This window comes from Heterocephalus glaber, unplaced genomic scaffold (assembly GCF_053883595.1).
Source record: "Heterocephalus glaber isolate CG9 unplaced genomic scaffold, H.glaber_assembly_v1.0 deba00001613, whole genome shotgun sequence".
Taxonomy (NCBI): domain Eukaryota; kingdom Metazoa; phylum Chordata; class Mammalia; order Rodentia; family Bathyergidae; genus Heterocephalus; species Heterocephalus glaber.
The window spans coordinates 34,513,908-34,539,358 of record NW_028258384.1 but is presented as its reverse complement, the minus strand read 5'-3'; the positions used below and the strand labels follow the sequence as shown (position 1 = coordinate 34,539,358).

Sequence of the window (25,451 nt, the reverse complement as noted above, 5' to 3'; positions counted from 1 at the left end):
CTGAGGGAACAGAATGGCTGCTGGGGAGGGCAGTGTAGGTAGGTGAGAATAGGGGAGGCCCTCCAACAGACCAGAATTATTGACTGAACATCACAAACCATACACAGACACACTGATTTTGCTTTCCCTTTGTTACTTGTATTTCGGTTTTCAGGACCTAAAGGGGTCCGTGGACTCCCTGGGACTCCAGGCCAGCCTGGATCTCATGGAAACAAAGGAGAGCCTGGAAGTCCAGGATTACTTCATCTCACTAAATTACCAGGTAAGGAAAAGAGCTTTTCTTCGCCTGTTTCTCCTTTGTGTGCCTGTGTGTGTGGATTGTAGTCATCCTCCATCAATGACAGACAGCTAGGTTTGCCCTCTGGTGTGGTTGGGATGATTTGATTTCACACCCAGGGAAGACAGCATACAGCCATAGAATGACAGCATATTGCAGCACTAATGGCCATTCAATATCAGCTAGAACAAATCCTTAACTTTCATATGGGGAAACTGAAGCCAAGATAGAAAGTGACTTGCTCAAGATCACAAAGCCACTAGTGAGCAGGACTCTGCCAGGTCACTTGATTACCAGAGCTCTGTCAGTTTTCTGGGTCAACTCCTTAAAGGTCAAAGAAAGACTCAGATCAGTCAAAAGGAAGTTGTACATTTCTATGCCTTTTCTCACACCCTGTTGTTCTAACCTAAGCTTCATAGGGCTATACCACATCAGTGGTTCTCAAACTGTGTTCTCTGATATAGTACCTGCATCACCTGCAAACTTATTAGCAAATTCTCAGCCTTTCTGCAAGACCTGTGTTCAGGAATTCCAGGGCTTGGGGCCAGCAATCTGTGTGTTAGTCCAGGTGATTCTGAACCACCACTGCTCTAGGACTTCAGACTCATCTTGGGCCATGTGCCTCAGAGCTTATTGGTTCCTCAGTTTCCCCCACATTTTTCCCCACTGTAAAAGAGGGAGGTATGACAGTGGGAGTTAGACAACTCCAGGAGAGATTGAGTTTTTGCAAAAGCTCAAGTGTAATCTATGCTTTTCAGTACCTGTTGAGCTCAGGAACAGGTTGAGTACTGCCCATGGCTAGCCTCATGAAAATAGAACCTTCTCCCGGTCTTATAGTGCAGTTCTTGCCTCTGCACAAGTCCTCCCAGTACCAGAGATCCCTGGCCAGTATTAACATGTTACCTTTTATATTAGAAAACTGTCTCAGATTGCTACATAGACAAATTGCTTCTAAACATCTATGGCTCTTTTTTTCCCGCCTCTGTACATTTAGGATTTTCTGGACCTCATGGGGAGAAGGGCTTGCCTGGGTTTCCTGGGCTTCCTGGAAAAGATGGCTTGCCTGGGAAGGTTGGCAGTCCAGGTTTACCAGGTTTCAAGGGAGCCCCCGGTGACATCTTTGATGCTGAAAATGGTGCTTCGGGGGCTCACGGCCTACAGGGATTGCCAGGGGACAGAGGATTTCCTGGAGACTCTGGCCCTCAAGGACCCATGGGTGACTCTTTTGCCCCACTTATTTAATATTCAACAGAAAGCCTTACAGTAACTGGTATACTTGCATGAATATTTGCATGAATCTGGGATAACTGATTATTTGGGGAGTTAAAATAAAATATCATTTTGTTCTGCCCTTCTCTGGGGGAAAATCTTTCTTAAACATCCTAAACCCATTTCCTGTCTGATTGACAATAACTAATCATCAAATTTCTTGCAAAGTCTCTGGTTTACTTCTGGGAATAGCAACAAGGCTGAAGCTGAGAAGAGAGTGGAACCTGGGATGAATCCTAGGCCAACCTTTTCTGTTGGAAGTTGGTTTGGTTTGGTGACCCAGTTCCTGCTGTTGATCTAGGCTGTGATCATCTGACCCTTCCCTTTTATTAGGTTTACACGGGCAGCCTGGCTTGCTAGGCCCCAAGGGTGACTGGGGCAGCCCTGGAGCATCAGGACAAGTGGGACAGCCAGGCCCTCCAGGGTCTACTGGCCCGCATGGCATCAAAGGCAAATCTGGGCTCCCAGGAGTACCAGGCCTTCCAGGCATTTCAGGTAGGTTTACTGAAGGAAGAAGCCCAGCTTGACAGACCTGGGCCTAGGCATCCTGAGGAGCAATAGCAGCAGTGAGACATGGTCAAAATTTAGAATACTTGACTTTCCCAACCTCTCAAATTTCAAATTTCAAGTCACCCTGGCAGTGCGAAGCAGAACAAATTGCTGCAGTTTAGCTTTCAAAACATGGCAACATATCCCTTCCCGCCCTTCCCCCATGGCCTCATGCCCCCTTTTCATACTCTGGCCTATTTCCCAGTTAGAGAAACTGCCCCTCTTGTTGAGGCAGGTTTAGCCCATCTCCATTGCCTTCTCTGGGGCCATGGGCAGTCAGTCCACTTTGGCTTGCAAAGAAGCTTGAGCAGAATATGATCAGCCTGGTATCCTGCCTCTTCAGCGAATGTGCCTCTGAGGACTGATGCCCAGAAAGTGGCTTTACTTAGAAGTGGGGCCTGACATCTCTGGTCGCAGCCTGCCTTTTTCTTGCTCTCCCCTTCTCACTGTGTCTCAGATACCCCACCACCTTTTTTACTCTTGGCCCAGTCACTGATGTTGAGTTATTTGCAGAGCCATTAGTATTCTTTTTATCACCTTTGTCCTTTTGTGTTTCTGGAGTCTTCACTTAGGCTGCCTAGGTGAAAAAAATACAGCACAGAAGCTCACAGACTAAAACCCCCATCAGCGAATTATCTGATTATATACACTGCAACATGGCTTTGCTTACAAGGCCAGGGATCCCTGAGCTCATGCTGTGGAGTTGGCTCCCATTGAATTTCCTTCCCTTGTTGTGGAGTCCTCTGTCAGAGCCTCCCATTGGAATACTGAGGCTCACAGCTACTTGATGCTTTTTCATTCCATGGAAAGCTAAGTCATCCATTCATTTAGGTCCTTGGGGGCCCAAATACCTCTGTCCTCATTGATTTAATCCTTTGGTTTTTTAATTCCCTTGCTTTGTACCTGAACATTCCGCTTTGGCAGCAGCTCAGGAGGTTAATCCTATTGACCAACTTAAAGTGTGGTAAAAGGCAGCTCAGAATACTTAGAAGATAAAATGGGCCTTGTGGGTTTCTACAGTACTTGGCACTAGGGGGTCTTTCAACTTTAATGCCAAGGAACTGGCTGACTTAACTGCTTGCTTGAGGGATTAAAAGGGCAGCCCTGTATCCAACGCTTCCTGGGAAGCTGAAACAACAGCTCAGTTTTAACTTCTACTTCAACGATTGGCCCAGGAAACAGGCATTGTAGTGTGATTCAGAGTGGAAGTACGGGAAACTGGAGCCCAGTTGCCACCCTGGCTTCCAGGAGCTCTATTTAGAAGCTAAAGCATGAACCACATTCATAAAAGGAGAAGTTATGATAACAAAGGAGTTTCTTTTACTTCCAACTACTGTGCTATGCTGGAAGTAATAGCCATTTGGCATGGCACTCCAGGTGGTAGGAGCTAATATTTCAGCCAACTAAAACCTCTATCTGTTAGCAGATAGTATATGTCATTAATGGCTAAAAGGCCATTTACAAAACCCAGCAAGCCAACCAACCTGAGGCTATGGGAATAGGCAGTCATCCAGATCTGGCTAGAACTTCACTTAACAGCTGTCCTCTGTTCTCTCCTGTGCTAATTCAGGATATCCTGGAAAAAAAGGTCCAAAAGGCAACAAAGGCCTCCCTGGATCAACTAGAAAAAGAGGTCTACCTGGGATGAAAGGCCTTCCTGGATCACCTGGGCTAACTGGCTTCCTGGGGGGTCCAGGCTTGCCAGGGGTTACTGGGTTGCCAGGCCTCCCAGGTCCAAAGGGTAAGTGAAGTGATTGGGAAGGCCAATGAAGTGATCAGACCAATGAATATCAAAAAAGAGTATCCCAGCTGCCTGGCTCATCCCCTTCTCTCTGCCCGAGAGTGGGCCACAGGGAAGGAGGTGGCCAAGGCTCTCTGTGGCAAGACAGTTGGACAGGGCTAGTATTAAAAGAAGACTCCCACCAAAGGAATGTCAGCTACCCTGCTTGCTGGGTGGAACACCATGGCCAGAAAAGCCCAAGCAGTAACTGCTACATTGAGCTTACTCATATCCATGACATTTGCCATGAAGCCTGATAGATCTCACTTCCCATGATTGCTCTCCCTGAGTCATCAGTGGTTTAGGCAAGTAGCATCTCTATTTTAAACAGGGCAAAGTGATTGATCTAAGGTCACACAACCAGCTAGCAGCAAAATTAGGCTAGAGCTCCATCTCCCTGTTTCCTAGTCCTAGATTTTGTTTTGTTTTGTTTTTCTGTGCCACATATGAGCTCTACCTTAGTGAACCATAAGAGAGGGTCCCATTTCTTTCCTTTGTGTTGCTTAGTGCCACATCTCCATTCAGAGGGATAATATAATGTGTAATGACTAAGGACTTGGTAGTCACTGAGACTTTGGAATTAGAGAAACCTGGGTTTGAATCCCTTCTCTGAAACATCTTAGTTGTGTGATGACATTGGGCAAGTAATTCTGCCTTTCTGAGCTTCAATTTGTTTCCTTATATGTAAAACACATAAAATAATTGAAATTCTGTTTTTCATCAGGTGAGAAGGGGTCCATTGGACTAGTAGGTTTTCCAGGAATACAAGGTCTCCCTGGTTTTCCTGGTGCAAGTGGATTAAAGGGAATTCCTGGGTCAGCTGGAAAAGTGGGAACATCTGGATGGGCTGGAAGTACAGGTGAAAAGGGTGAGTAGAAGAAGTGAATTCTGGAACTGCCACCATTGCTTTTACATGTGCATTTGCTTGTTAATTTGTTGATTACTGTGGTTTTTACCAACCCTATGTTAGATAATAAGATGTGAGACTACTGAATTAAGTCCTTTTGAACAAAAAGACTAATCATTCCAAGTTAACACTCCATGTTAGCTGGGTGTGGTGGCACATGCCTGTAATCCTAGCACTTGGGAGGCTAAGGCAGGAGGATTGCCACAAGTTCAAGGCCAGCCTACACTACATAGTGAGTTCAAGGCCAGCCTGAACTGTATATCGAGACCCTGTCTCAAAAAAAAAAACCCAACAAAACAAAACAAAACCACTGCATGTTAGAGGCTGTGTTAGTCACCTTTCCATTATTATAACACATACCTGAGAAAATCAACTTAAGGGAGGAAAGATTTATTTTGGCTCATAGTTTCAGAGGTTTCAGTCAAAAGTCCCTTGGCCCTATTGCCTTTGTTCCTATAGCAGCATATCACGGAAGGGAGTCCATGGTGGATTAAGCTACTCACCTTATGGCAACTGAAAAGCAAAAAAGGTAGAAAAAGAGGAAGAGAACAGTACCACAAGCCTCTTCAAGGGCATGCCCCCACTGACCTAACTTAGGCCCATCTCAAAGCCTCCACTACTTCCCAGTTTTCTGTGGGCTGGGGATCAAGCTTTCAATACATGGACTTTATCCAAACCATAATAATCTGTCCCTCAAGTACCATGTCAATCTCACAATGCAAAATGTGTGTAGTCCCACCATAAGACTCTTAAAAGACTTAACTCTTTCAGCAATTCACAAAAGTTCAAATCCAAAGTCTCCTCTGAGACACAAGGAAAACGCTCAGCTGTGAGCCTCTGTAAAAATCAAAGAACAAGTTACATACTTCCAAAATACAATAGCACAAGGTAAACATTCAAATTCAAAAAGAGAAACCTGGGGCATAGAAAAGAAAGATTTGACCAAGCCAAGACTGAAACCCAACAGGGCAAACATTAATACAGCACTGTGTTCAGCATTATGAACAGCCTGTGGTGGAATATGAACTCCCAAAGGCTTGGGCAGCCCCATCCCTCTAGACTTGCCAGCTGCCACCCAAATGGGCTGACTTGGGATGGCTCTACTCACTGCCTTCAGCTTTCCTCAGCAGACATTTTATATTCCTGGCACCTCCAATTTTGTGGGAACTCCACTGCAAGTTCAGTTTCACATTCACAGCTTCCATACATCACCCTGATGCTGCCTGGCCTCCCAGACATTGCTTTGAAATGTTGTTGGAAATCTCCATGACCCAATAGCTCTTACATTCTGCACACCTGCAAAATCAGCATCATATGTACAATGCCAAGGTCTACCATCAAAGTGAGCTGTACCTGGGTCAGCTCTAACCACAGCTTCAACAGCTTCTTAATGCCTGCACAGCTGAACACAGGGAAACAATTTTCTAGGCTGCCTTGTATATCCAGGGCACTTGTGGGCTCTCTTAAAGGAAACTCTTTGAAACCAAGTTTATACTTTGTACCTTTGAGTCTGTGATGGGGGACAGATGGGGTCTTGTCAAATCTTTTTTTTTAAATTTTTTTTGGTATTACATTCTTTTATCGGTACATTGTACGTATACAACACAATTACATTTCTCATTGGGAATTGTACCTTTACATAATGCATCTTGGTTCTTATTTTTTCCCCATTCCTAGCCCTCCCTTCATGCCCTCCACCCTTCCCTATTTACAAAGACTTTATTTCCATTTTTTCCATTTCTCATCATTTTTTCCTTTCCCTTCTTTCCTTTCCCCTGCCCCTCCCACTACCCCTACCCCTTTGGACCTTTTCTTCCTATTTTACATTATTGATTATTCATTCTAATAATTGGTACATTTTAGGTATACAATATAATGACATTCACCATTGGAAATTTGCACCTTTACGTAGTCTCTCTTGGTTATTTTTCACCCTTGCCCAGCCCTCCCTTCAACCCCTCCAGTCCTCCCTATTTACAAAGATTTTGTTCCTATTTTTCCATTTTCTCATATTAATTCCATTCCCTTCTATCCTTTCCCCTATCCCTCCCACTTCCTTCCCCTTTGCCCCTTTTCTTCCTATTTCACATTATCTATTATACATTTAGTCCTTAATTACACTTTCAGTTTCTCACACCAGAGAAACTATTCGGTATTTACACATCTGTGTCCTATTTATTTCACTTAAGAGTATCACCTCAATGTGCATCCACTTAGCTATAAATGTCTCTAATTTCTCATTTTTTATGGCTGAGTAGTACTCCATTTTATAAAAACAACCACATTTTCTTTATCCAGTCTCCAGTTGATGGGCATTTGGGCTGTTCCCAAGTTTTCGCTATCACAAACTGCGCTGCTATGAACATGGGTGCACATATATCACTGTGGTATGATTCTTTTAATTCTTTGGGGAAGATCCCCAGCAGTGGAATAGCGGGGTCAAATGGGACTTCCAGTCCTAGTTCTTTGAGGTATCTCCATACTGATTTCCACAGTGGTTGCACCAGTCTACACTCCCACCAGCAGTGGAGCAGGGTTCCTCTTTCCCCACAGCCCCGCCAGCATTGGTTATTGGTTGATTTCATGATAGCAGCCATTCTTTCTGGAGTGAAGTGGAATCTCAGTGTTGTTTTCATTTGCATCTCTCGAATGATCAGTGATGTTGAGCATTTTTTCATGTATTTATTTCCTATTTCTACTTCTTTGTCTGAGAAATGTCTGTTCATTTCAGATGCCCATTTTTCGATTGGGTCTTTAAATTTGGGAGGTCTGATCTTTTTAAATTCTTTATAGATTCAAGATAGTAGACCTTTGTCTGAGGAAGAGCAGGTGAAGATTTTTTCCCACATTGTGGGGTGTCTCTTCATACTGCTGGTGGTTTCTCTTGCTGTGTAGAAACCTTTTAATGAGAAGAGATCCCACTTGTTGATTGTTTGTGCTAGTTCATGGGCAACTGAGATTTTGTTCATAAAATCTTTTCCTACACCAATGTCTTCAAGGGTTCTACCGAACCTCTGTTCCAACTGGTTCAGAGTTTCTATTTTAATATTTAGATCTTTAATCCATTTTGATTTTAGTTTAGTGCATGGTGAGAGATATAGGTCTAGTTTTAATCTTTGGCAAGTTGAAGCCCAGTTTTTCCAGCACCATTTATTAAAGAGGCTATCTTTCCTCCAGTGAGGGTGTTTGACTCCTCTGTCGAAGATGAGATGGCTGAGTGTGTCTGGCATTGTTTCTGCATCTTCTAATCTGTTCCACTGGTCCTCAGGTCTGTTTTTTTGCCAGTACCATGCTGTTTTTATCACAGTAGCTTTGTAGTAGAGTTGCAGGGTGGGGATTGTGATACCCCCTGCCATGTCTCTGTTACCTAGAATTGCTTTTGCTATTCAGGGTCTCTTCTTGTTCCAAATGAATTTTTGGATTGTTTTCTCGAGGTCTATGAAGTATGCTGCTGGGATCTCAATTAGAATTGCATTAAATCTATATAGCAGTTTTGGAAGTATGGCCATTTTCACTATATTAATCCTTCCTACCCAGGAGCAGGGCATGTCTGTCCATTTTCTGATATCATCTTCAATCTCTCTTTTCAGAGTGCCATAGTTTTCAGAGAAGAGGTCTTTGATTTCTTTCGTTAGGTGGATTCCTAGGTATTTCAGTTTTTTGGATGCTATTGTGAAAGGAATTATTTGCCCTATTTCTCTCTCAGTGAGTCTGTCATTGGTGTAGAGGAAAGCTATTGATTTTTGTGTGTTGACCTTTTAACCAGCTACTTGACTGAATTTGGTTATTAAGTCTAGAAGACTTTTGGTGGAGTTCTTGTGGTCTTCTATATAGAGTATCATGTCATCTGCAAATAATGACAGTTTGACTTCTTCATTTCTTATCTTTAATCCTTTTATTTCTTTCTCTTGTCTAATTGCCGTGGCTAATGATTCCAGAACTATATTGAACAAGAGTGGTGACAGTGGACATCTTTGTCTTGTACCTGATTTTAGTGTGAAGGATTTCAGTTTTTGACCATTACATATGAAACTGGCTGTTGGTTTTTCACAGATGGCTTCTATCAGTTTGAGGTAGAGACCATCTATTCCAATTTTTTGTAGGGTTTTTATGATAAATGCATGTTGGATTTTGTCAAATGCTTTTTCTGCATCTATAGAGATAATCATATGGTTTTTGTCCTTGCCTCTATTGATATAGTGTATTACATTGATTGATTTGCATATATTGAACCATCCCTGCATCCCTGGGATGAATCCCACTTGATCAGGGTGTATGATCTTCTTGATGATCTTCTGCATTCTGTTTGCCATTATCTTATTAAGGATTTTTGCATCTATGTTCATTAGTGAGATTGGCCTATAGTTCTCTTTTTCAGTTGGGTCATTCTCTGCTTTGGGGATCAAGGTGATGCTTGCTTCCAGGAATGAATTTCAGGGTATTGCTTCTCTTTCAATTTCATTGAAGAGTTTAAACAGTAGTGGCAGCAGTTCCTCTCTAAATGTCTTGTAGAATTCAGCAGTGAAGCCATCAGGGCCCGGGCTTTTCTTAGTTGATAAATTTTTAATTACATTTTCAATTTAATTGGTTGATATTGGGTTGTTCAGAATTTTTAGGTCTTCTTCATTTAACTTTGGTAATTCATATGTATCTAGGAATCTGTCCATTTCTTCTGTGTTATCCATCTTATTAGCATATAGGTTCTGGAAGTAGGTATTGTTGATCTTCTGGATTTCTGCTGGGTCTGTTGTAGTTTCACCCTTTTCATTCCTAATTGCATGGATTTGGACCTTTTCTTTCCTTTTTCTGACAAGGTTGGCTAAAGGTTTGTCAATTTTGTTGATTCTTTCAAAGAACCAACTCTTGGCTTCATTGATTTTTTGTATCGTTCTCTTAGTCTCCATTGCATTGATTTCTCCTCTGATCTTCATAATTTCCTCCCTTGTATGAGCTTTGGGGTTGTCCTGCTCTTCTTTTTCTAGAAGCTTGAGGTTCAGCATCAGGTTGTTTAATTGGGATCGTTCTGTTTTCCTAATATGCGTATTCACTGCTATAAATTTCCCTCGTAAGACAGCTTTCATTGTGTCCCATAGATTCCAATATGTTGTATTGTCATTGTCATTTAATTGAAGGAACTGTCTGATTTCTTCTCTAATTTCCTCTGTGACCCATTGGTTATTCAGAAGTGTGTTGTTCAATTTCCACATGTTTATGAAATCTTTTGAGTTTCTTTTGCTATGGATCTCCAATTTCATCTCACTATGGTCTGATAATGTACAGGGGATAACCTCAATTCCTTTGCACTTACTTAAACATGTTCTCTGTGTGAGTATGTGCTCTATTTTGGAGAATGACCCATGTGAAGCTGAGAAGAATGTGTATTCTGATTTTGTGGGGTGGAAGACTCTGTAAACATCTGTTAAGTTCATTTGTTCAAGAGTTTGATTGAGTTCTAGTATTTCATTACTTATTTTTAGTCTAGTTATTCTATCTATTTGTGACAGTGGGGTGTTGAGGTCCCCCACTACAATTGCATTAGTGCATATATGACTTTTCATGTCCATTAGTATTTGTTTTATATAGTTGGGTGCACTAGTGTTTGGTGCATAGATATTTATGATTGTCATCTCTTCCTCTTGGATTCTTCCCTTTACGAGGATGTAATGTCCTTCTTCATCTCTCTTAATCAGTGTTGGTTTGAAATCTACTTGATCTGCAAAGAGGATAGCTACTCCTGCTTTTTTTGGGGTTCCTGTCACATGGAGTATTGTTTTCTACCCTTTAACTTTCAGTCTATGAGTTTCCTTTTGAATTAAGTGTGTTTCTTGTATGCAGCATATTGTTGGATTTTGCTTCTTGACCCATTCTGCCAGTCTATTTCTTTTGATTGGTGAATTGAGACCATTAACATTGATGGTTATAAGTGAAATGTATTGACTTGTCATTGCCATGACTTTTTCTTTTTGGTGGGGTCTCCCCCTTTACATTTAATTTCTTGTCATGCCAGATGGGTTCATTCTGCTTTGCTTCCTGGGGTTGTGATCCTCAATGTCTGTTCCTAGGATATTGTGTAAAATTCTTTGGAGTGCTGTTTTGGTATTCACAAAGTTCCTAAGGTTCTCTTTGTCATGAAAGTATCTTATTTCTCCATCAACTTTGAAAGGTAGTTTTGCAGGGTACATCAATCTGGGTTGGAGGCTGTTTTCTTTTAGGGCTTGGAATATGTCACTCCAAGCTCTTCTTGCCTTGATGGTTTGTGTTGAGAAGTCTGCTGTGATTCTGATGGGCTTTCCTTTGTATGTGATTTGTTTCTTTTCTCTGACTGATTGGAGAACTTTGTTCTTCTGTTGAGTTTCTGGAAGCTTAACAATGATATGCCTATGTGTAGATTTTTTTTTTATCAAGGCTATTTGGAGTCCTATATGCCTCACTTATCTGTAGGTCAAGCTCTTTTCCCCTGCTTGGGAAGTTTTCTGCCATTATTTCTGTGAAGAGATTTTTTATGTCATCTCCACTCTCTCCTGTTTCTTCATTGAGTCCAGTCAGTCTTATGTTATTCTTTTTTGCGTCATCTAGCAGCTGCTGGATTGATTTCTCATGTTCCCTTATAATTTTGAAGCAATTTTTCTTTTCCTGGTCAATAATTGCAATCTTATCTTCTATATCTGAAATTCTGTCCTCACATTGGCTCATTCTGCTGTGTAGACTTTCAGTGGAGTTTTTCATGTCCTGGAAATGTATTTGCATCTGTTTTATGGATTCCATTTGTTTCTTATGTTGGGATTCCATCATGTTCCTGAGCTCCTCTCTAGATTTATTAATCATGTCTTGCACTAGGGGCACAATTTCTCCTGTTATCTGAGAAATTATTTCTGATTTCATTTTTTCTAGATCCCCTTTTGTTGCCAGTTCAGTGGGTCCAGGTGGTTGAGTATCAGAGGGTTCCATCTCATTTCCCTTTGGGGTTGCTGTAGGTGATCTGGAAGTCTGGTTTTGAGACTTATTTATGTGTTTTCTCATTTTGACTGGGGCGGGGGGCTGTTAGGGCCTGCACGGATTACCTCCTCTGAGCTGGGTGAGGTGGGACAGGGGCCGCAAGCAGTGGTAGGGATGGTGACCCAAAAGCCCTTTCCTGTGGGCTGGGAGCAGCCGGAGGGATGGTGGCCGGGAAATCCCTTCCTCTGGACCAGGAGCAGTGGGATGGTTGCTCAGAAGCCCCTTCCTCTGGGCTGGGAGCAGCGGGAGGGATGTTGACCGGGAAGCCCCTTCCTCTGAACCAGGAGCAGTGGGACGATGGCTCAGAAGCCCCTACCTCTGGGCCGGGAACAGTGGCACTCAGTACCTTGGTCTGGTGGTCTGGTGTCCTCTGCGTCTTTGTATTGTGGAATCAGGTGGCTGCCTGTCTGCAGTGGGGTGATTCGGTGTCTTCTGCGCTACTCAGGACCTCGATAGGGCATGCAGAGACCTGTCTGTCTGCAGCGGGCTGATTCGGCATGTGTTCCGCGTGTCTGGGGACCTTAGTGAGGTGTGGGCAGACCTGCCTGTCTGCAGCGGGGTGATTCAGGGTCTTCCGCGCCAAACTATTCAGTATTTACACATGTGTGTCCTATTTATTTCACTTAAGAGTATCGCCTCAATGTGCATCCACTTAGCTATAAATGTCTCTAATTTCTCATTTTTTATGGCTGAGTAGTACTCCATTTTTTAACTAGACCTGTATCTCTCACCCTGCACTAAACTAAAATGAAAATGGATTAAAGATCTAAATATTAAAATAGAAACTCTGAACCAGTTGGAACAGAGGTTAGGTAGCACCCTTGAAGACATCAGTGGAGGAAAAGATTTTATGAACAAAACCTCAGTTGCCCATGAACTAGCACAAACAATCAACAGATGGGATCTCTTCTTATTAAAAGGCTTCTGCACAGCAAGAGAAACCACCAGCAGTGTGAAGAGACACCCCACAATGTGGGAAAAAATCTTCACCTGCTCTTCCTCAGACAAAGGTCTACTATCTTGAATCTATAAAGAACTTAAAAAGATCAGACCTCCCAAATTTAAAGACCCAATCGAAAAATGGGCAGCTGAAATGAACAGACATTTCTCAGATAAAGAAGTAGAAATAGCAAATAAATGCATGAAAAAATGTTCAACGTCACTGATCATTCGAGAGATGCAAATGAAAACAACACTGAGATTCCACCTCACTCCAGAAAGAATGGCTGCTATCATGAAATCAACCAATAACCAATGCTGGTGGGACTGTGGGGAAAGAGGAACCCTGCTCCTCTGCTGGTGGGAGTGTAGACTGGTGCAAGCACTGTGGAAATCAGCATGGAGATACCTCAAAGAACTAGGACTGGAAGTCCCATTTGACCCCGCTATTCCACTGCTGGGGATCTTCCCCAAAGAATTAAAAGAATCATACCACAGTGATATATGTGCACCCATGTTCATAGCAGCGCAGTTTGTGATAGCTAAAACTTGGGAACAGCCCAAATGCCCATCAACTGGAGACTGAATAAAGAAAATGTGTTTTTTTTATAAAATGGGTCTTGTCAATTCTTGAAATACCCTCAAGGCATCTTTCCTATTGTCTCAGTGCAAAGTAATTGGCTTCTTTTTAATAGCACTATCCTCTTTAAGAACTGCACCTTTCTTAGCAGTACCTTTAAATTCTCTCCTGTCCTGACCAAAATGAAAGATTTCCAAATTGTTCTGCTCTATTCCTCTTTGCTTCTGATCCTCACAGTAAATTTGGCTAGAAGCATGCAGTAATACCCATATGCCACTGTGTAAGTGCTTTGCTGCCTGAAACTTCCACTAGTAGTTAAACTACTTTGTCACCTTTAAGCTCAGCCTCCCACAAAGTATCAGGGTATGGACATAATGCAAACATTTTTTGCCATGATACAGTAAGAAAGGCCTCTAGTTCAATTCCTAATAGAGTCATCATTCCTGTTTGAAATTTCATCAGCATAGCCACTACTGTCTACATTTATGTCAGCATTCTAGGCTTCTGAACCCCTATCAGAATTGCCTGTTAGGCTGAACTTTTAACATTCTAGGTTTACTCTAGCCCACTCCTGAACACTTTTCCAAATTCTTCCCATAAGCCAATTGCAAAGGATTTTCCACATTGTCTCAGGTATAATCATAGCCACAGCCCCATTTTCTGTATTAATTTTCTATTTTAGCTTTTTGTTACTATAACAGAACCTACGATAACCGATTTATAAGGAGGAAAGGTTTGTTTTGGCTTAAAGTTTCAGAGGTTTCACTCCATAGTTGCTTGGCCCCATTGCCTTTGGGCCTGTAGCAAGGTGGTGCATCATGGCAGGGAACATAAGGTGGAGCAAGCTGCTCACCTCATGGTGCCGAGAAAGCAAAAACGTGAGAAGCAGAAAAAGAAGAGACCAGAATCCCACAATCCCCTTCAAGAGCACATCCCCAGTGAACTAAGTTTCTCCCACTAAGCCCAACCTCTCAAAGGCTCTACCACCTCCCAATGTATCATAGGCTAAAGATCAAGCCTTTAACACAGCCTTTGGAGGACATGTATCCAAACAATAACAGAGGCTTTGTCTGTCCATTCCCAGATTATCCTTAGAGGAAGGTTTCAAGTAGGGTCTAAAGTTACAGGTGGACTTTGGGTTTGAAAAGAATATATATATACAGAAATGCAAAGTTTGGGGGATGGGGTAGGAAAGAAGATGGAAGGGCCCAGAAAGAGGTGCTATGGAAAAAAACAATATAAAACTCATCCATTGCCTGTCTCTGTCAATCCTCTCTCTCTCTCTCTCTCTCTCTCTCTCTCTCTCTCTCTCTCTCTCTCTCTCTCTCTCATTGATTGCCTGCTCTCCATTCTTGCCATTCTTGCAGGAGACAGAGGTGATCCAGGCCCAGTTGGAGTACCCAGTCCAAGACCTCCAATGCTGAGCCTATGGTTCAAAGGAGACAAAGGCTCTCAGGGATCGGCTGGATCCGATGGATTTCCAGGGCCCAGAGGTGAATGAGACAGGGGATGGTTGGGAGAAATGCCCAAGAAAGGATTTACAACCAGACTTCACTTCCTTCCTGAGAAAAGGCCCCATAGAGCAGCAATGTGGGTGGCAGCATAGGGTCAAAGGACTCTGTCTTCCCAGGCCTGACAGGTACCTGGACTTTGAGACTGCCATTCGCCATTGCAACAGTGGAATTGAGGTTTTGAACCACAGTTTGTGGTATACCTGGAAAACCATGCCACATAGCGGGGTTAGCACACTGAACTGAACTGCCCAATGCTGGAGCAGGGATGACCTTGACAGTCCCCCATAAGGCTGAGGGCACCTCCCCGCCTCCACAAGCTAACTTGCCCCACTTTCCAGCTTACAGTTGGCCTGACTCAGGTCACCTACACCTGGGCAAGCAGGTTTTCTCTCACCTAGAGTCTTTTTCTGTCTTTGCTTTTTTCCCAGGTGACAAAGGAGAGGCTGGGCGCCCAGGATCACCAGGCCTGCCTGGAGCTCCTGGCTTCCCCAGCACCATCAAAGGACTTAGTGGGATGCCAGGTCTCCCTGGCTCCACGGGGCTTCAGGGCTTACCTGGCCTGAAGGGCTCCTCAGGAATCACAGGATTTCCAGGAATGCCAGGAGAAAGTGTAAGTGCCCAGATCCTTGTCTCTTCACCAGAAAAGGGCCTCCATAGCAGAGGGGTATGACTTCCAGTTGCCTACCCTTCTGATCCTAGCCTCTTCTCCCAGAATATCCTCAAACAAAGCCCACTCCTTGAGTCTGACAGGTCTACCCTTTCCTGAACACCCCCTTTTCTCTACCTTTATTAACATTATCTCCCTCACATGACAGAGTCTCCTCTCTCCTCTGCATTTGTCAATACTTGGCTTCCCTTTAGGCCCCAGTCCAGGCACCATCTCCTCAGGAGTCTCTCAGTTCCCACTGTGCTGGCACTCTTCACTTATCACTGCTTATATTGATCTAGCTGGTTCTCGGGGGATCTAACTTCCTTGATGAGATTGCTAGGGCTTAAGAACAAGAACTGCCTTACATGCTTTTTTGTCTGCACCCCACTGCCAGCATCTCACATTGAGCTAAGCACATCATAAAAATCCAGTTCAGACTTCTTGATGTTTTGATAGAGAGATCTTTGAAGATCTACAGGAGCAATAACTAGCAAAGGATCAGCTCTGGTTTCTCCAGATTCTTAAAAGGCGAGTAGAGTAGGCTTAGCATAGAGATAGACTTGAATTTGAATCTCCACTCCATCACTCATTAGCTCTGTGATCTTGTGCACATTAACTTCTCTGAGTCTCATTTTCTTCATAAAAATGGGAATAATATCCAAACCTTTTTCAGATAGTAATGAGAATTGAGATGCTACATATAAAGCAGTTAACACTGTGTCAGACACATGGCAGGCTCTGCATAAATAGTAGCAGTATTGAAACGTCTAAATGAGCTAGACACAGAACACCTGTGCTCTCTGCAGGCAAAGTCCCTGTCCTTTAAAAGTGTCAGTCCACCTGCTGGAGAGAATACACATACACACATCCCTAAAGCAATTCCAGTATAGTTTTAGGCTGAATGGTCTTACTACCCACATACTATATTAGGAAGGATGGAATCAAAGTGGGAAGACATTCTGTGAGGGGCCCCAGCATACCCAGAGGCTCATAATTAGGAGTAACTATGGCAACAAGCCAGATGAAGCCAGGCAAGGAAGCAGGCAGAATGGGCTAGGGATAGGTATCCTGGGTGGTGGTCCAGTGAACACAGGTACCCAGCCCTGTACTCAGCCTCCTACCAGAAGCATTAAATGGCATGTGTCTATACTTGGTACATATACAAATGAATCAGAACCATACCAGAAAAACTGCTGACAGCAGCTGACATGCCACTTCCCAGAGTCAGATAGTGTGTTGTACATTAGCCAGTGAAGGCACTTTTTCCTGTGAAAATGGTAACAGTTGTCTACATTCAGACTCAAACACCAGCATACATGCAGCCATTACCTGGTGGCAGAAAGACCCTCATGTTCCTTGTGGAACCTGCAGCAAAGGACTAGCCCCTGCATGGTGAAGAAATATTTATGTATAACTTCTCTAGGGCTTTGGCAAGCATGGTGGTAACTGACCGAGGAGCACACTGAGTGCCTGGCCTGTCATATTCTGCATTTTCTAAGAGACTTGTTAGAACAGCCAAACTTTGATTTGCCAAGACTTCAATTTTTATAGACAATGGGAAGTTTTAAGTGACAAGGGTTAATCTGCAGATAGAATCCTTCCAGTATAAATCCTCAGTATACTTTGGCCCCTGGCTCATCACGTTCCCATTTGCAGAATGTACCCCACCCCCAACCCCACAGAGTCTACCTTGATACAGAGTGTGTGATAGACATATCTCAGGCAATAGCTTGGGGAGTAGATGGGGAGTGAGATGGTGGAAAGCTCTGAGCTCTGGGCAGAAATGATGATTCTCATATTGCCTCGAAGGGTTCACAGGGTCTCACTGGGGCTCCTGGACTCCCAGGGCCATCTGGTCTCCCAGGCTCAAAAGGTAAGGAGCACTTTTTATTTTGTTTTTTTAGAGCAAGATGGACTTACAGCAGGCCCAGGGCTCTCTTGGAGGGACAGTCTGTGTTTAGGAGAAAGTGAACTGGTTTACATTTCCCCTTTGGCAAACCCCTCTATAATCCTTGTTCCTCAAAGAAGATGCAGTAAACAATGGAACCTATCAAGATCTCTTCAGGGCTTTCACAGATCCAAAAAAAAGGCTGTTCTTTGGTGTGGTAATTTAACCCATCTGCTTTCCAGACTCAGCAGCAGAAAACCTCAGCTTCACATAGTACCTTGCCCTGATGAACCCAGCTCATTAGGCAAAAAAAAAGTTTCCACCCTCGTTGGCATCACTATTTCATTCTGGTGATGTTTCAGGCCCCATTTACCACATTCCTTGCACATACTGAGTGATGTATTTCCCAATGGAAATGTGCTATATGTAACAGCATGTCATACCAGTACCCTGGTAGCATCCCACCTCCTGGACAATGATTGGTTACTTTTTGCCCAGTGGATAATTTTGTCAAGGAGCTCTGCTGGCTATATTGAATCTGAAAAAAAATGTGACTAAAATATCTTTTTGGAACAAAAGGAACTACAGCTTCTCTTGATCATTTAAACAATGTCTTGATATCGCCAGGCGATCAGGGCCAGATGTTTGAAATTTCTGGTAGTCCAGGACCCAAGGGACAGCCTGGTGAACTGGGTATTAAAGGTAAGGCTACATATGCTTTTGCCTCATGTGTCTCATAGACTCCTCAAAACTAAGTATTAGAAGACATTTTGGAGGCCAACTCCAAGTGCTGCCACTTCATCCAGTGCGGAAAAAAATGTGCTTTTCCAACCTTCCAATGCATAGCCCCCACTTCTGGAATGTACTCAGAACAAGTCTACTTACTTGTCCATTGGGTGGTATCTCCCAAATGTGAATACAGCCATGACAATCATTTTCAGAGCTTCTTCACTGGATCAGGTTCCCTCAGCAGTTCCAAAGGGTTTCACCTTCCTCCTTATCCATTCCCATGGATGAACATACTGCCAAAAACATGCTCTGATGACTCAGCATTTTTCTTGATTTATAGGTGTGAAAGGAAAAGATGGACTGGTTGGTGATGTTGGTTTCCCAGGAAACAAAGGTGAAGATGGGAAAGCTGGTATTTCTGGAGATGTTGGCCTTTCTGGCTCCCCAGGTACCATGCCACATGACTTTATTCTAAAAAAAATGTTAGGATTAACTTCAAGCCATCCCCTATTCTGATCTTCCTCCTTGATTTCACATTCAGGACTTCCAGGGACTGGAGGTATCAGAGGAGACCCAGGATTTCCAGGTTCCTCTGGTCATTCAGGGGCCCCTGGGCCCCTGGGGCCCTCAGGGTTAATCGGACCCAAAGGTATGTGTATTTGAGAGCAGAAAGTGCAGAAATGTACTATCCCTCAATAAAGGACAGCACCTCCTTTATCTTACAAGACTGTGGGTTAAGCTGTACCCAAGGGAGTCACTGACTGGGCTACATGAGGAATAATGGGAAAGAAGAACTGAAGAGGAAGGAAGGTGGGCACACATGAATGGAAAAAGGAGAACATGGGATCCATGGAGAAAAGAGTAACCAAGAAGGGTGTATTAGTTTTCCATTACTATAACAAAATCTCTAAAGCTGAACACTTATAAAGAAAATATTTAAATTTAGCTCACAGTTTTGGAGGCTGAAAGTCCAAAAAGCATGGCTCAAGCTCTGTTGAAGGCCTCCCAGCTATGTCACCTGATAGAGGATGCCATCATGGTGGAAGAGGGAGAGACCACGTGGCAAGAAGCCAGATAGAGAAGAGCCAGTTTTGCTTTTTTAACAGTTCAGTCTGGGTCACTCAGGGTCTCATGAAAACTTCTGAGGACAATGTCTCCAATGACCCAATAAATTTCTACTAAACCTTATCTCTTAAAGTTCTCATCATCTCTTAACATCAGCATACTGGAAACCAAGCTTCTACCACATGAACACTTAGGGGACACACTCAGACCATATCTGAGTCTTAGCAGAATGGTACTGCCCTGTAGTATGCTGCCTTTCCTTGACTTAGAGACTGGGCAGCGAGTTTCTAGGACCATTGTCTGAGAGCTGGCAACTCAAGGTTCTGGCATTGCCACTCTGAGTGCTTCTTGAAGATAAATAATTAGCTTCCACCCCACTCTTAAATCTATATTAATCTCTGGTAAGAATGATAGGGCTGGGGATTTAGCTCAGTAGTTCCACTGCCTGCCTCACAAGTGCAAGGTCCCAAGTTCGATCCCCGGTAACAAAAAAAAAAAAAAAAAAGAATGATAAGAACTTAGGGTGCTGGGTATAGGATAGGGGTGTGCTATTTACCCACAGGGTGTGAAATAATGCCTCAAGAAAGACCAGGTCTTTAAATACCTTGCAGTGCCTTTGTGGGCTAACTCTTCATGATTAAGAGTTGCTGGGTCCATTTCTGATGTTTTTTTCACTCAGGATTCTCTGGACCTCCCGGTTTAAATGGACTGAATGGCCTTCCAGGCACCAAGGGTAACCGCGGCACCCCAGGTAAGAAAGACCCTCAAGGGAAAGGAGGAGGACATCAGCCCTTTCGGAAACCTGGCAGAACTGGCCATGAGTTCTTGAGTCTGGTGTACCCCACATTCTTGGACTCATAGATCCCCTCATGAGCCTTCAATTTGAAGTTCCTTGATATGAGGAGGAAAGAAGGTAGAGTTTGTCTTCCTACCTGAATGAGATTTTCTTGAAGCCACAGGCAAATGAGCAAAGCATCTCACCCCTGCTGAGCTCTGTCCCCTCTCTCTGTGTCTCCTAGGAGCCAGTATCACAGGTGTGCCTGGGCCTGCTGGCCTGCCTGGTCCCAAAGGGGAAAAGGGAACACCAGGAACTGTCATTGGAGATCCAGGGAATCCAGGTCCAAGAGGACAAAAAGGTGGCCGAGGTAAGTGAGCCCAAGTCAGGCCTTGGAGAAGCTGAATGAGGCTTTACTGGGGAGCCAGGTTTGCTGTTCATCAAGGCTATGTGGCTCATATAATGTCTCCAAATCTGGGAATCTCAGAACCCCTTGGGGACTGGCTGCTGAGAAAGAAACAATAGACTTTAATATGACTTTCCAGTGAAAGGATGCCAGGAAGCAGTTCACCAAGTCCCCTTTAGCCTCCAGATCCCCCTATTAACTGCAAGACCTCTCGTACTCACTTGCTCAGAGCCTCCATTTAATGGTCCGAAGGGACTTGGCTTGTCTACTTAAGAAGTTGGCCAGAATTTCCCCAGTGTCCAGTGTGGATGATGCTCCCAGGGCTCTGGGAAGACATTGTGGTTCCTGGAAGAAGCCCACGACTATGAGAATAAATGTCTCCTGAGGATAGGACTGCCACATGCACTCAATTAGGATTTGTTGGCTTTAATGGAAAGCAGATTCCTTCCTAATCTCAGCCCCTGACTTATCACATTGCCTGAAGTATTTTTCTATGCCTCTCTTTCCCACCTCTCAAAAATTAAGAAGGAATTCTTATTCTTCAAATTTCCTTAGAAATGTCCTTAGGACCAATATATGTTCCAGTCAGTGTAAACCAGGAAGTGAATTCAGTGTGGCAGCATGGCTAAGAATATGAGCTCTATGACCTTGAACAATAAAGTTACTTATCCCCAATCCCAAATGAACCCACATTTAAATTTTCTGTAAAATGGATGCAATAACAGAACCTAGTTCATAGGCTTTGTGAGGAATCAATGAGAAGTGAGGTAATATATATAAAAGCACTTAGCTCAGTGTTGGCACATAGTAGCCACTCAAGAAATGCTTGCCATAATATTGCATGTAACTTGGGTAAATCATATTTGCAAAATGTTCTGTTCCTCATAGCTCTGGGACATTGGGTCTTATCACATTTTCTTTATGTTTATAAAATGTTCATATGTTTCCCAGGAACTATATTCACACATTAATTCATTTACTGCTACATTTCATGTTAGTGCATCTGCTGCTTCTGCGTTTATTCTTTCCTTTGGTCTGGACCAACTTTTGTTTTTTCCAAAAGCCAGCAGCTTCTCCAGAGAGCTCAGAACAGGGCCCCAGCTCGCAGAGAGATTAAGCTTCTTTCACAGGACATAGAGAAGAGGGGATAAAATAGACATAGGACATTCCCTTTTCTGTTTACAAATCTTGACTATGAATGTCTGGTCATTTAATCATTTCCTCTCACTGAAGCAATAAGTAACACATGTAGTAAACAGCACATATCAAGATGGATACATTTCTGGAACATAATATTGAGCAAAAAAAAAAGGAATGTCACAAGGGGATACGTTTGGTGTGACTTCATTGATACATGTCGAAAATAAGCAAAAACAACCAATACATTGTTTTGGGATACAAATATTCATGGTCAAACAAAGATGAAAATGAAGGGGATGATAATCCCAAAATTCAGGAGTGGTTGCCACTTTGAGGGATAGAAGGGGGCTGCTCAAGAAAGTCCAAAGGTTATGCCATCTCTTTTCTTAAATGAGGAGGTTAGAGCACAAGTGTGTCATCATGCTTGGATTATTCTTTACATACTATTTATAGATATTCTGTGGTATTTGCTCAATAACTAATTAAAACAAATTATTTAGAAAGAATACAGCATGTATCATGCCCCCACAGGTACCTGTGCATGATTTAAGTTGAAGTCTGTGCAAAACAAGGATTTAACCTTAAGAAAATTCCATGGAGCATTCACTGTCCACACAATACCTTTAGTTAAATAATTTTCCATTACACTAAGATTTCATGTTTGCACTAAATATTTAGTCTGCATTTATATATTTAGTTTAAGACCTTGACCCTGAAATAAGTTAGAAAAATAGGACATTTAGCATTTATATCTGCCCATTGGAAGTGTTTTACTGTTAATCAATTAAATATATGAGATTTTGCACTACTTGAGGTCAGTAGTGCCATTATTTCAGATTTGATAATATACTGGTATAATTATAAAATCAAGAAACAGGTAGACAGGGGCTGGGGTTTAGCTCAGTGGTTCTGCTGCCTGCCTCACAAGTGGAAGGTCCCGAGTTTGATCCCCAGTACCCCCCAAAATAAAAAACAAACAAAAAAAAGAAATAGGTAGACAGTGGAGGCAGCTTCAAAAACTGGTGTAGGAACTTTTATACTCGCTGTTTTGCCATACTTTATTGTATGTGGATACATATATACATACATTAAGCTGTATTTTCAGGAAAGAGGTATACATCTTTCTTTTCAGATCTTTACCTCCATGAAAAGAAAACTTCAAAGATTCACTGAAGCACAACTGACAGTGCTATAAATAGCACCGTGCGGCTTTATCACTAGTTTTTCTTTTTTTCTTTTTTTGCTTTTCCAGTTAAAATTATTGAGTCTTTTCTTAAATTTTTTTGTCTCTAGATGCAGTTAATAATAAAAGAGCTATTTTTAAACACCTGAATTAGCCAATCTACCATTTTTCTTTACAAGTCTACATTAGATGGATATAAGATGAGAAATTCAGTATTAATATTTTTTTATTTTCTTGTCACCAGAAAAAAAAATTCTCAACAAACAGAACAGTATATCAAACAGTTTGAATCAAATTCTCTTCATTTGAATATCTTCTAGACTATGCCGAAGTAATACATAATTTCTTCACTACATGTATAATGTGAACTTCTATGTTTGTATAGACAGCTTCAATGTGTTTTCTCATCATTTACCATCTGTGTATTTGACATATGAATATTAATTATTTTATAACAGGATGAAAGTTTTGTTTTGAACACATAATAGAAGTTGTTCTACAAACAGAAAGCATGTAAAGGAGTATTAAAATCTTAGCAAACAAGTATTCTGTATCTACTCTAATAAATGGCTATTCTCTTTGGCCAAAAAGTTGGAAGAGATTTAATACAAAGAAATTTGTTCTATAGGCAATTAAGCGACCATTTGGGTAATATGAATTTCCTATGAAAGATTGATTTTCAGTTTGCTTAGAAGCCCCAGGAGAGAGCCCAGAATCCTAGAAGACACCGGAAGGCTCAGAGCTCTTGCCATCTCCATTCGGATTTGGCCAGGCCCTGAGATTTATCTGTATCCATTACCTTTGTGTAGGATCAGATATAATTAGCTAATATATGAAATGTGGTCTCACCAGGATAGTAGTAGGCTTAAGAACATGGGAAACTTATATTCCAACTGCTCAGTCATGCCTTCTTTTATTTTCAATTTGGAGGAAATTGGCCTAAAACATTTCTGTTACCAGCTTGGGTAGCTAGAACATTCTGCTGCTCTATCCCAATAAAATGAAGTTCCAGTTGGAAAAGGGGCATCTGAGCCCTTCTCAATTCTTTTGTCCTCTTGGTGGGAAGAAAGGATGAAGGGAGAAGAGCCCTCTGCTGCTGATCTCTGGCCTGGCTTGTACCTGAATGCTTCCAATTTCTCTGAAAAAATGTGGTCCTCCCCTGGGCATGTGGAGCCCACCCAGCCCCTTTTATTTATTCTTTGCAGGTTTCCCAGGTTTACAAGGCCCTGCTGGCCCCCCTGGTGCCCAAGGCATCTCCTTGTCTTCCGTCATAGCAGGACAGCCTGGCCAGCCTGGGCAATCAGGCCTAGATGGAGAACGAGGTAAAGACAGGAAGCCCCAAAGAGGACTGGCCAACCCATTAAATCTAGTGTCCAGGAAGGTCCTATATACAGTACACCCCTACCCCCTGTTGTTGGACGTGCATGGGCCTATTTGGCCACCCCTCATCTTTCCCCCACCCCTCAGCCACAATACAGGGAACTCCAGTTCCTGGCTGCATTTTCCTATAAGGATTTGGGAAGGTCTCAACAGTGGGACTGCACAGATGGCAAAGAAATATTCTCCATCTTAAGAATGGGATTTGACTTCCCATCAGTTCCTAGGCCTTCAGCAGCTACTACTTTCTTCTCACTTGCCTCTCATCTCTCTGCCTATCTTATCCCTAGGCCGCCCAGGCCACCAAGGGCCCCCAGGTCCCCCTGGGCCATCCTCAGATCAAGGCGACCTTGGAGACCCTGGATTCCCTGGAATTCCTGGCCTTCCAGGGCCCAAGGGAGACCAAGGCATTCTAGGTTTCTCTGGCCTCCCTGGAGAGCTAGGACTGAAAGGTATGGCTGCTTGGTTGGCTGTCAGGCCCTTCCCCACTCCACAACCAGAAATGGTCCTCCTACAGCCATGTGAAGAGAGGCCAGCTGATGGCACTGTTCCCTGCCACCTGCTGCCTAGTCTCTTTACTACCACCTCCTCCACCACCACCATCACAGCAATGCCTGACCCACTTTCCTTTGGACTTTGCCAGGCATGAAAGGTGAACCTGGCTTCATGGGGACTCCAGGCAAGGTTGGGCCACCTGGAGACCCAGGATTACCTGGGATGAAGGGGAAGGCAGGACCACAAGGTGAGTTGGGAATACACACTGGGCTGAGCCTAAGATGGAGGGGGGAGTAAGGTTTGAGTGTAAGGTTCTTTTAGGAGTCACTACTTGCCATGCCAACAAAGCCTAGAGACCCAAAGCAGCTGAAACAAGCCCCTCATCCCACAAGGTAGTTTTTCCACATGTGGATACCTCTTCCTCTGTTAACCACCAGGACTGAAAGTCACTGCTGCTTTGCCACTATGGATCCTGCCACACACTTCCTCTCTCTGCAGAGAAATGGCTGGTGGACATTGAGTTTACTCACAGATCACTACCCATTCATTTGCTCAATCCAGAAATGAAGAACTTTATTTACTTCAGGAGCAAAGATTTTCAAACAAGCATATATTTGATGAAAAATACCAATCTGGCTTCTATTTTTGTAAATTATTTAGTCTCTACTGTTTTTGTTTCACTCACTTTAGCTCCATTTTCACATCAAAGTAGAATGCTGTCTTGTATGGAACGCCCTCCCCTTTGTTTTGTTTTTGTTTTTGGTTGTGGGACCCATGAACAGCTTTCTTGCCTAAATTGCTCATTTTTGTTTACTTACTGTCACATGAAGAAGGGTTAATTGCTTTCTTGAACATTTCTGTAAGGCAAGTTAAAAAATGCTGAACTTCAAGTTTTGGATGACAATAGTCTTTAGTAGAACAGATTTTGCCTGG

At 43.0% G+C, this 25,451-nt stretch overlaps 1 protein-coding gene across 4 annotated transcripts in view; it reads left to right on the top strand.

Moving 5' to 3' along the window:
* Col4a6 (collagen type IV alpha 6 chain) overlaps positions 1-25,451 on the top strand; it is a 416,524-nt gene that overhangs the window by 381,771 nt on the left and 9,302 nt on the right. For 3 of the 4 annotated variants that reach the window (XM_087196743.1, XM_021241635.2, XM_021241634.2), the window contains 16 exons: positions 155-262; positions 1,272-1,493; positions 1,880-2,041; positions 3,666-3,836; positions 4,600-4,743; positions 14,665-14,790; positions 15,240-15,421; positions 17,270-17,333; positions 17,976-18,050; positions 18,418-18,525; positions 18,619-18,726; positions 19,822-19,893; positions 20,162-20,287; positions 23,852-23,968; positions 24,314-24,475; positions 24,667-24,765. In XM_087196743.1, coding sequence (XP_087052869.1) covers positions 155-262; positions 1,272-1,493; positions 1,880-2,041; positions 3,666-3,836; positions 4,600-4,743; positions 14,665-14,790; positions 15,240-15,421; positions 17,270-17,333; positions 17,976-18,050; positions 18,418-18,525; positions 18,619-18,726; positions 19,822-19,893; positions 20,162-20,287; positions 23,852-23,968; positions 24,314-24,475; positions 24,667-24,765 — 2,046 coding nt within the window. The remainder of the gene's footprint in view (positions 1-154; positions 263-1,271; positions 1,494-1,879; positions 2,042-3,665; positions 3,837-4,599; positions 4,744-14,664; positions 14,791-15,239; positions 15,422-17,269; positions 17,334-17,975; positions 18,051-18,417; positions 18,526-18,618; positions 18,727-19,821; positions 19,894-20,161; positions 20,288-23,851; positions 23,969-24,313; positions 24,476-24,666; positions 24,766-25,451) is intronic. The other variant, XM_087196744.1, reaches the window with a different exon arrangement.